Source organism: Hoplias malabaricus, chromosome 1 (assembly GCF_029633855.1).
Source record: "Hoplias malabaricus isolate fHopMal1 chromosome 1, fHopMal1.hap1, whole genome shotgun sequence".
Classification (NCBI taxonomy): domain Eukaryota; kingdom Metazoa; phylum Chordata; class Actinopteri; order Characiformes; family Erythrinidae; genus Hoplias; species Hoplias malabaricus.
The window spans coordinates 10,771,836-10,784,013 of NC_089800.1; the positions used below are offsets into that span (position 1 = coordinate 10,771,836).

General features: G+C 39.1%; 1 protein-coding gene across 1 annotated transcript; it reads left to right on the forward strand.

Moving 5' to 3' along the window:
• Nucleotides 1-1,078: 1,078 nt before the first annotated feature.
• elovl2 (ELOVL fatty acid elongase 2) lies at nt 1,079-12,175 on the forward strand. Its single transcript, XM_066646654.1, has 8 exons — nt 1,079-1,694; nt 3,651-3,714; nt 4,822-5,009; nt 5,836-5,913; nt 8,249-8,420; nt 10,176-10,300; nt 10,746-10,880; nt 11,071-12,175. Exons 1-8 carry the CDS (start codon nt 1,683-1,685, stop codon nt 11,176-11,178), a joined length of 882 nt encoding a protein of 293 aa, XP_066502751.1. The 5' UTR covers nt 1,079-1,682; the 3' UTR covers nt 11,179-12,175.
• The last annotated feature ends 3 nt before the right edge of the window (nt 12,176-12,178 follow it).

Genomic DNA, 12,178 nt, shown 5'->3' on the forward strand with positions numbered 1-12,178 from the left:
CAAATTTCCACCTTATAAATATGCTGTCAGTTAATAAGAACAAGGAGCTTCATTGACATGTTGCCATGAAAGGGCACAGTGACCTGTCTGCGTGACAGATGCTGCTTATAGCGATGCCCGTTTTTTTGGACAAGCTTCACACACAGATTCATAAAAATCCTAGTTTCTGAATGAATCTGAAATGACTTCACTGCTGTACCCAAATATTGTCCTGGTAGTCCAATATGGGTTCAGACCTGCTTTGAATATTCGCCCGGTCAATCATTTGCTGTGAGTGTACTGAGGTAGCCTTTTGCATATTTTGGTCAGTATACCAAGGTTCACTTTGACGTTTGACCTGTTTATGGTCGGATGTTGCCTTCTAATAGATCAGTTACTCAATGCTGATCCTGGAGCAGTTCTTAACAGTACCTAGCATAGAAAACTTTCCTGCATTCATTTAAACTTTAAGAAAGACAAGTTAAATAGCCAATGAATACAATCAGATAAATTTGTGTGGTTCTTGAGATTCCAGGAACAGGATTGTAAAATATTGGTCTAAGATTTAATTACCTATTTTATTTTTTTCTTGCACAGCAGCACAGGCTTCCTGTAGACTGAGCCAGTCTTATGCTGTTGGTAAACTCAATTTCCCAACCAATCTGCACACCATGCTTCACCAATGAGTCCTTAGGCAAAAATGCTACACTTTCCTAACCATGTAACATCAATAAATAATAAAGTTCAAAGTGTAAATTCCTGTCGTTTTGTATGACATAAAAATGTCAGATTTAATTGTTATAAACCATGAACCTCAGAGAATGAATGTTTGGAACGGCATATTAGAACGGCTTTGGATGTAAATATATATATATAAACATTTATAAATATGTAATGGAATTGTCTACATTGCCATTGGCCTTGATTTAATATTAATTTCTTCTTCTTGTATTGATTTTTTGGTATGGCATTGGCAAATATGTACATGAAAAATACACATGAATAAATTTTCATACACAGAAATGCAGCTCACAGTATTTGCAAATAAATATGTGAATAAAACACGCATAAAATTGAAATACTAGCAATAAAATATGAACTAAATAAACATAAAATTGAGGTGAATATCAATTATAGTGATTAATATAACAGTAAATGTGCTTCATGAACAATAAAACTGGAGGGTGGGGGATACTATACACGTGCATGTATTTCCCGCCCGTTTTCCGACCAGCCCCGCCTCCAGCGTCAGGATTGGCCTATAAGGAGGTCGATCACTCGCCGGTAGCAAATCCTCAATCTTTCCTCGACGACTACACATTCAGGGCGGGCACCACCAGCCAATCATCTTGCAGGAAGACGGGCCTTGTCCGAAAACGGGTAAGAATTAAATAATAACCTGTTCGTTGTCCCCGCATCCTCGGCGAATAAAGCCTTTATCGCGTGGGTCCCTCAGAAAACACAGATAAAAGCGGCTCTTTAGGCGGGGCCGTGGGGCTCGGAGCTCCGCCCAGAAACACAAAAATCCCGCGGAGCCTGAGCGGTTATCGGTGGCGTGCAGCAGCAGCGCAGCGGGCGCATGACTCAGCGGCGGAGGCGCAGGGAGACGCGGAGAGAACGCAGCGGCCATCCGGTACAACGGAGCGTCTCTGAAAACACCGAGCAGCCTGAGTGTACAGCGGCACAACACACACAGCTCAGACATGGAGCTCACGGTGAGTAACTAACCACCATTTTGATGGCAGCGCACCACCCAGTTGCTGACACACAGTTAATATTGTCCAATAGAACGAGACGCACTGGAGCAGCTGCACATGAGCCTAAGTTCATCAAGCCCCATTCAAGACACTGTCTAGAGTGGGGGGGTATAAAGCTCCCATCAGGCTGTGTAACGTGGAACGGTATTTTCAGAAGTGATGGAGCTCCATTTAATAGGCATTTGTGATTTTAATCACATCATTAGTGTTCTCGTGGCTGAATGCAGTCTAATTCTCACAGCCATATTCCAACATCTGGTCTTGAGCATTCACAGAAGTGCAATGGATGTTATGACCCAAAGGCTTAGGATTTGCAATAGAAAATAAATAATAATGATGACTCACATTTTATGTGTCTCATTGTTTTACTTTTGATGCTAAAAAAGCCAAGGGTTTGATGCAGTTCTGATTATGAGAAGCAGAACTTGGAAAAGACCACTCTGCAGGGTTCAAGAAACTTCTGCACTTCAGCCAGCAGTTGTCCTTTTTTTTTTGTTGAAGGCAACTCAGTTAAACTGAAATGCGAAGTGAAAGAAGCTTGGAAATAGATCCCTAGGCACTGCCCAGTTGTTGGCCATGTATGGTCATAAGAGTACCCAGTGTCCACACATCCTTTGTGGATGAATGAAACCAGCTTAAGATGGAAATATCTGCAAAGCTCTCCTCTGGTTGTTGCTGTTGTCATAAAGATAGGTTTAGAAGAGTTGTGTGCCTGTGCTCAAATATCAAACATTTTTTGAGTGATATTTATTACGAAAATGTAGCTGTCCTTATATTTCAGTTGCGTAAGTGCACTTTTTATGTTTAATTGTTTAAGACTTTCTATTAGACCAGCTCTGAGTCATTAAATTTATACCTGAGGTTTAACGTCTTAATCAAGGCGTCTCGCATAGTGCACTAAAGAACACATTTCCAGCAGTGTGTCCCGCAATACCTGCTCAGTCAAGAGTGTTCATCGAAGCTCACAGATACTTCAGACGCACAACAAAGCCTTTTTTATTGTTGTGGCTTCACCAAGTGTGGATCAGGCCCAGAACCTGATGTGATTCTGGAGATGCTCATTAATATCAGAATCATATAGTTTTATATAAAAATATAATTTAACTAATATTTAGATTTGACTGTGCTTGAGGAGAAAAAATTGGACTGGTAATCAGTGGTGGTGGATACACACACACACACACACACAGAGAGAGAGAGAGAGAGGTGATGCCCAAGGTGCACTTAAGTTTGGACGTTAGGTGCATTGTGAGGGAGAAAAAAGCAGTGTTCCTTCAAAAAGAGAAAACATATATCAATATATATATGTAGAACTGTGTGACCTCTCACACAGATACAGGGACAGATGAGAGGAGAAAGTGAGTGAGTGAGAGAATGAGACTGAGACAGAGAAGAGACAGTGACCTGTAAAATGAGAAAGGACACATTGGTGTTTTCAATGCAGAGTGTTTGTCTTTCTTATCTTATTTTCTGCTGATCAAGGATATTGAAAACCATTTTGCCGAGTTCATTAGAAACATTACTCCAGTATTGAATGAAGGATAGGATACTATTGAATAAAGGTACTTATGGTAGTGATAATGGAAATTATGCCTTTGTGGATTAAATATTTAGGCCCATTTACATCATGCGGCAAAAAGAAAAAAAATGCATGTTGAAATTTTGCATTTGTAATATAAGATGTATGTAATACATTGTGATATATATCTTATACAACATATGGAAGTGTTATAGAGCAGTACTTGCACAGGATGAACCTGCTGAGTATTCCTTCTCCTGTAAATTTGCTATATTGGAGATACATTTTATTGGACTCAATTATTTCTCTCATTTTTCTGTGACCTAGAAAGACAAAGAGAATCAAGCCAGCGTTAGCCAATGTATTTAAAATATTTTCTATCTTGTCCTTTTCAGAATTATTACTATGCTGCTGACAAGTGGATAAACGCCGCAGTGGATAAGCTATTCGGAGAGAGAGGTTTGCGTCTTCAATATTCTTTCCACACTGCCATAAGGTGGGGTTCAGTATAGAATGTGTGAGTGTGCATCACCCTGCAAAGGGCTGGCACCTCCTCCAATATGTGTTCCTGCCTTACGTCCAGTGATTCTGGGTTGGTTCCAGACCTGGCGCGACCCGGAACTGTATAAGCATTAACAGACAATGAATGAATGAATGAATGAATGAATGAACGAATGAATGAATGAGTTCACTAGATTCATTCCCTGAAACAGTGGTCTTCACACTGGCCCTCAGGACCCACTAGATGGTGCAAACGTTTTTCTGCCACTTAACTACCCACAAATAACAGCAGAAATGTGGCAGTTTGAGAACCACAGCCCTAGAGACATTAGCAAGGTCCATGTGAACTCCATTAGACGTATAAAGATAAAAGACAAGCAGACTCCCTCAATGCAAATTAGGATTCAGTATAAAAGCTCTTTGTTAAGCCTGAATTGCTGTTAAGTCAAAGGCGGCACTGTAACGTAACTTTGTGCACCAGAGCTAAGTGTGTCAAAGTTTATCCGCAGTCAGCCGTAACCTGCTAACACTATTTAATCCGTACTAATAACGCAAATCCTTGTTGAATGCTACTTATGTGCTTTAGGTCCTAGCATTTTTAATAGGCACAGACATGAATTCATATATTTTCTCATGAATCTGTGCACAGGATTAAACATTTGAAAGATTTCTCCCCCTCCTTCTCCCCAGTCACAGCAGTACTGGCTTTGTGTTGTGTACAATGAGACAACATGGCTTCAGGAATACAAATGTCCCAGGGGTTACTCGAGGGTTTTCAGTTAACCATGAGTTTTCAGACTGGACCAGAAGTTGAAAGCTACCATGCACTTTACGAACAAGACTAGTTTAGCTAGACCACCAGTGTCTCTGAAGTGTCTCTGGCATTCCAACAATGGGAAGGTAGGTGCAGAATAAATTCTCTCCTACCCGAAATCACAGGGCACAAGGCGGGAACACACCTTGGAGGTGGCTATACAAACACACACACAATTAGTTCTTATGCACTAACAAAACAGTACTGCCACTTTTAAGAGCATTATTTTAATAATATGTATTTTCTGTTAGATCCAAGAGTGCGAGGATGGCTGCTCCTGGACTCCTGCACACCTACTCTGCTCCTTACCTTCCTCTACCTCTTCATAGTCTACGTGGGACCAAAGTATATGAAAAACAGGCCGGCCTATTCACTGAAGAACGTTCTGCTACTGTACAACTTCTCAGTCACAGTGCTGTCATTCTACATGCTGGTGGAGGTAGGACCAGGACCAAGTGGGTCTTTTCATCCTAGAGGATCTTAGTCCAGCCCACATTAGTTTCCTCACAACACTCTTCCACTTTTCTAGTGTATCTTCAGTGAATATTATTTATTATTTGAGCTAGTATCAATTATTTTCTAATTACTAATTGCTATTTAATAATTACTATGAACCATTGGACAAATAATGTAAAGTATTCAGTGACTACTATGATATAATACTATTCAGTATTTCTTGATTATTATATTATTAATATACATTATTCCTACTATGAATTACTTGGTAACTATTTCCTAGAGAAACAGAGTATGGAAATACAGAAAATGAAGGAGATAAATAGAAGGAATGGGATGTTGTGCATAAAACTATTGATGCCTGAAAGGTCAGACACTGGTCAGAGAGATAGACAGTGTGACAGTGGAGGTCACAGCATGACTTCTGTCCTGTGAGATGTGAGAGGATTAGAGAAGATGAAGAGAAACAGAGGTTGTGAAAGCAAAGAATGGGGAAAAACCACAGTGTATAGGACAAAAAGAAAAAAGAAGAGTGAGAAGAATTTCTATCTCCTGTCATTCTCTTTTACCAGTGAGAGAAGATCATAACAAAGAGAGCGATAGAGAGATAAAGTGAATGCCTGTCTTCTTAATGAATAATGTACTACACATAAAACTATAAGGACAGGAGACTGGGAGATTAGTGTCTGTGTGTGTATCTGTTTTAAAAAAAACTTCTACTTTTACCAGTTCGGTTACCTTTATGAGAGCTTGTCTCGTTGTTTTCCTTCCTCTGTGTGTGTGTGTGTGTGTGTGTGTGTGTGTTAAAGCTAATTTCATCAACATGGTCAGCGGGCTACCGCCTGAAATGTCAGAGCCTTTTTGAAGCAGGGGATGGTGATGTCAGGGTGAGTGAGAAACACTACACTTCCCATAATTCAGCAAGTTATGTACACTAAAGCTTTTTGACTAAAATGGATACCTACTCAGTTAGCTAAGCTATTGAACTTTAGTACACTAGAAACACTAAAGTAGGGTGACCAGACGTCCTCTTTTACCCGGACATGTCCTCTTTTTTAGACTTAAAAAAATGTCTGGGCGGAATTTCACAAACATCCGGTATTTTGTTTTTCTAGAGCTTACATAGAACTTCGAGAAGCATTTCGTTCACAAACTAGTCCCGCCCTCCCCTACTCCGATTGGTTCGCTTGAGTGAGAAGGGGGCATGGTGAAGTAGCCTAAAATCTTCTGATTGGACGGTCTGACTGTAAAGCTACCGTTATTGGTTGATAAACATTTAATTGGTCAGTCTGCACGTCAGTAGTCCTTGTTTACGTCAGGCAAAGCTCATGTACCTACCCTCATCTCGAGCAGCTATGCCGAAATGTAAATGTAAGTTCTCGGATGAATTAAAAAAGAAATCTCATGTTTTCCCATGTGTAGCAAATAAAGGTATAAAGCTCATCCAACCCCCCCCCCCCCCCCCCCGAAACGTGTCCTCTTTTTCATCATCTATCACCATTTATTTTTAAATCAATGAGGTGTTGTAGGACAGCTCAGTTTGAGTCTGTGTTGTCAGTACAGGAACTATTGCAGAAACCTCAACATAGTGTGGTCATATTTCATTAAGCTGAAGCCAAATAATATTCATGTTTTTCTTCAGCTCTGCAGATTAGCTTTATCTGTCTTAAAAACCAAAAACACACGTCTGCATAATGTGTGTTCCCCAGAAAGTCGGACAAATCCAGGCCACTAGGGGACCGTGTATTTTTAGCCGTTTCAAAACATGGAAAAAAAATGATTGAAAAAAATTGCTTAACGCTACCTTGGGTTATCCACTGAAAAATCCTTCAGTAGTTTTTGTTATATCTCAGTTTTTGAAAGTGATGTTTTTGTGTATTTGAGAGGGTTGAATAAGATGAAGCACTTGCTATTTCAGAGATCACCAATGGTAGCAGCTCAGTACAGTCTCAGGCAGTGAGTGGTATGTACTGAATGTGAATGTGATGATAAACAGTTTGAAAAGCTGCTTAATAATGCTTGGGCACCCTGTTATATTTATATATTTCAGTCAAAAATAAACATATTTCTACTACACTGTGTAATGCCAGGGTGCTCATACACCGGGCCTGAAGGGCCACAGGCTTGGTTTAGTGTTTCTCCAGCTTTGATTCACTCATTACCATGCATGCTAAAGCAGGAGGAAACACTAAACTGTGCCGTGCCGTGTTCCTCCTGGAAATAAGTTTGAGAGCCCTGCATGTGAGCATGGGGGACTCCAGCATGAGACATTTCATTGCTATGACTTATTTGTGCTTTGTGGTTCAGCTCCAGCATATCTTTTTAGCAATTAGCCTACATGACACTCAAGTGCATTTTCAGAAGAGTGTGTGCCATGCTATAGACCATTCACAAATAGTTTTTTAAATTATAATGTTTCCTGTTTTTATTAACTCTTAAAATGCATCACAGCTGTATGGGCTGACTTAAAACATAGTACGCACAACAATAGGGTATTTTACCCGGACATGTCCTCTATTTTAGACTTAAAAAATGTCCGGGCGGAATTTCACAAACGTCCGGGATTTTGTTTTTCTAGAGCTAACATAGAACTTCGAGAAGCGTTTCGTTCACAAACTAGTCCCGCCCTCCCCTACTCCGATTGGTTCGCTTGAGTGAGAAGGGGGCGTGGTGAAGTAGCCTAAATTCTTCTGATTGGACGGTCTGACTGTAGCGCTACAGTTATTGGTCGATAACCTTCTCTGTAAACATTTAATTGGTCAGTCTGCACGTCAGTAGTCCTTGTTTACGTCAGGCAAAGCTCGTGTACCTACCCTAAGCATACAACGGCAGTGAGGGGCAAGAGCTTGGCTTATTGTTTGCTTGAAAAATATGAGCCCATTTTTAATTAGATGCCAGCGACACATTCCAAAATGTTGGGTCTGGTAACAACAAAGTGGTGAATATGTGTAATGCTTAAAAACATTAATTGGCAACATGAATAGTTTTAAATAGAGCACCTCAGAGGTTTTAAGGTTTAAAGATGGGGAGCTTCCATGGTATTTGGGAGCAGAATACACACCAGAATGTACCTGGGTGAACCTGGGACTCAATTACGTAAGACGTTTTCCATATTAAAAGGTGCAACATTGAGAGAAAATGTACCATTTTGTTACGTTGCATATTGGAGGTCACATGCTCATTCATATATGTCCACTTTGTATATATCTCTTACTTGAGCAGGTGGCAAAAGTGTTGTGGTGGTACTACTTCTCCAAGCTCATCGAGTTTCTAGACACCATCTTCTTTGTTCTGAGGAAAAAGAACAATCAGATCACCTTCCTGCATGTGTATCATCATGCCTCCATGTTTAATATTTGGTGGTGCGTCCTTAACTGGATCCCATGCGGACAAAGTAAGTAACCTAAAAAGGAACATGGTAAATATTAGCATTCCCCTCCAGTCTTTAAATAACTCTCTATAATCCCATCGATTCTCACCAACATTATATATTTAGAAGATAATTCCAAGAATGAAATTACCTAATGCTTTACATGTGGCCCAGCTATGACTTCACACCCTAGCGTGTGTTCACACTAGCAGGCGACACAGCTACAAGTGACCAGTCTGAGAAGTATGAGATGAGTAGCTGCCACACGGCAATACAACGATAAGTGACAAATCCAGTTGAGAATTTCTTCACTTTATGCATACGATTTATGGCATGGTCAAGTGGCTCCAACAAGTTCTTCCCAGCTCCTGCTCTCTGAAATTTTTGTTCATTTCTGCATTTGGTTACTACTCTCCATAGTGTGGTGGTAAACATGGTTGAGAATCTCATAACCATTCTCTTATTTTCCCATTTTATATGATGCATCTTTGCACATATACAGTGACAGTTTGAAGAAAACTGGAAGCATGCAAGAAAGTAGCCAATATTGTTAGTCTCTGGTGAGCCTTGAGACTGGACATCGTACATACCCACACACGACACATTTATGTTCTTAGACATGTCGCCTTCTAGTGTGAAAGCTGGGTCAGCTTTCATTCAGGATTGTGCAGAAATATGGATATGGAGTCCCCACTTTTTTCCCCAGTTGCCTGCAGCTGGAAAGCCATTTCACTGCCTGTTGACAGGACTAGTCCTGTAGGGTTTATGGGAAAAATACTGCCAATCTGGATCTACAAAGCTGTCCTTCACATTGTGTGAACATTACATCATGATGAATGGACCAATAGAAATGCTGCAAAATTACTAGGAATTCAGTCTTTTTACATTGATTTCTGGTGAAAATTATTTTTTTCCCCTTCTCCTGCAAAGTTACTGTTTGTGGAGATACAGGTTTTTTATTGGAAAGTAAACACTATACAGCACTGAAATTGTAACAAGGTTTAAAAATTTAAATAAACCTTAATTTTCACTAGAAAAAATAAATAAAAAATCACATTATTGTGGCTGTTTTTGTGAGGAGCTGCAAACTGTTAATTGACTTTGGCTCTAACATATTCCCTTAGTCCATTTTTATATGTGAGACTTGCATTTTATAGGGCCATTATTTAGCATGTTTCTTGATTTCATAAATCTTTAAAGTACATCATCAGTCATAAGGCTACATGACACCCACACAATCATTTGATGACATTAAAATTACATAAACCTCAATAAACATCTATAAAAGCTTATTCCTAACATTGCGTGTTTCTCTGGTGAATCTGACTCTGGCAGTTTTATGGCAACTAATTCTTTTTGGCAGTAACTTCATGTCAGTTGTTATAAAAATCCTATATAGGTGTCATGTAGTTTTATGAAAGCTTACATTAGATTAATTCCCTTTAAATATTGTCCAGCACATGCATGTTACTGTGTGCATGTTGTGTTAATAAACACAAAGTATTTAATCACATTTTTCATATCTGCAGTGCATGGTCTGGGCAAATGTGAATTGTATGAAAATCTAATTTTAGAAAAATCAAAGGACATTTGGATCACAGGATTTTCTTTAACTGCAGCGTTGCACACTTTTCCCAGTTCATCCGACTCATCAGATATTTATTGAGCTGAATAAGAAGAGTCTGAGTACAGCTCACATTGAGCGGTGCGATGCTGTGGCCCTGTATAATGCTTAAAGGTGAGATGAGGTGACTGATGTACTGACTGATGTTTGTACAGGTTTCTTTGGGCCCATGTTGAACAGCTTCATCCATGTGCTGATGTATTCCTACTATGGCCTGTCCACAATCCCCTCCATGCACAAATACTTGTGGTGGAAACGCTACCTCACGCAAGCCCAGCTGGTCAGTAAGGAAATGATACCTACTCGTACTTAAATTTACTTAATTATTAACATTTTTTTCTCACTTTATCAGAGCAGGGGAAATGTTAAAATTTGTAAACTTAAGACTGTAGTGCAGTGATTGGACAATAATGGAAAAACGCAAACAAAATCCTTTGATTGCAGTGTGCTACCCGTATTTGATTGTGGGAAGACTCTGAAACGTTCTTATCCATTCAGTTGGATTTACTGGCAGTTATTTCTCTGCATCCCTGCTTGTCCAGTTGGTGTACTCTGCCATGAAATATTCACATTGTACAACAGACAGCTAGTTGTTTAAAAGGTGCAATCCCATGTATGTCATTTTCCATGAGCTGCTTCAGTTTTGAAAGGATTTGAGATTTCGTACCGACAGCGACGATAGAAGATATTTGACTGTGTTCTCTTGGTTCTTTCATTGCTTTCAGGTCCAGTTTATTTTAACAATCACTCACACCCTCAGTGCAGCTGTATTCCCCTGTGGATTCCCTCTGGGCTGCCTGATGTTTCAGTCTAGTTACATGGTTACACTTGTCCTCTTGTTTGTCAACTTCTATATGAAGGTAAGTAGCACCAGTCAGATAATAGTGGGTGTTGCATAAAGGTTGACATTACATTTATATCGCATTGCTTTCACACGTTGGTGATTAACACAGTATGCCAGAGAAGTATAGAACATCTCTAATTTACCAACAAAATTTCAACCTTAACTTTGTCTTACATTTGTTATTTAATGAATGCCCTTTTTTGCAGACATACACAAAAAAGCCAGTCAGGGAAGGCAAAGCTGGAGAGATGGAAAGAAACCACACAAACGGCATCTCAGCCAAACTCAACGGCGCCAAACATAAGCTACAGTAATGACAGGACAGGATGATTCAAGAGTCATTTTTTCAATCTGATTATGGTGAGACACTAATCTGATAGCAGGGATAATCCGCTGTAATTATACTGTAATTGTTTTTGTATAGAGTACTTTTTTTTTTTTTTTTAGTCTCCCTTTTTGTATCATGTTTTGTTTTTTTGTTCCGTACATCGATAGTAAATCAAGGTTCTGGACATTTAAATGCATCTTACTGAGAAATATATAGAACTATAGCTATAAATTATGTGAAAAATAGGCAACTTATCAACAATTACCATTCAAAAATACATGGTCCTACTTTATATTGTGTCTGTAATAACTATACATTACAATGAAGTCAACCGTGTTATAGCTGCAGATTTATTCACCATGTTAGTTACATAGTCATTAAAGACACAATAAAGTGAGGCTAAGATCTGTTTTCAAATTCAAAACAACTCAAAGTTTACCTCAATTTTCAGAATCATATTTGGAAAATAGTTTAGTAATCCCAGTTGTCATCACAGTAATCCCTGACTGACCACCACTGTAGTATTGAGAAAGTCAAATGCCTTAGAGCTGACTTCTTTCTGCAGCAAATATAAAAGTAATATGAATAAAGACGGACTGTTTGGTAAAACCAGACATTCATAAGCATGTCACAATGCAGTCATAAAAGCAGTGCCTTGCGGAAGTGTTCAGAAACTTTAGGTATTACTTTGTATTTCACCATGTTACAAGTGAAGTTTGATTTATTCCTTCTAACTGAACATGGACAGAAAGAAACAAGTCACTCAGAAACTGAAATTCATATTTTGTATCATTTCAGTTAACCTAAATATTCTGAAAATATTTCATATACAACGTATGCGAATTCAGTAGAGTGAATTGTTTATTCCTGGTGAGTGGTATTTTTATCACAAAGTTTTTCAGGTTATAAAGGTCTTAAACCTTTACTGACCACTCTAAGTACATTAGATATTATAGCACATTTTAGTGGCTACAGTAGCTTCAGTT

Excerpts from the sequence above, each read along its gene's own strand:
- elovl2 (XM_066646654.1), top strand. Across the intron at positions 5,914-8,248 it reads CAGGGGATGGTGATGTCAGG|GTGGCAAAAGTGTTGTGGTG; the intron begins GTGAGTGAGAAA and ends TTACTTGAGCAG. Across the intron at positions 8,421-10,175 it reads CTGGATCCCATGCGGACAAA|GTTTCTTTGGGCCCATGTTG; the intron begins GTAAGTAACCTA and ends ATGTTTGTACAG.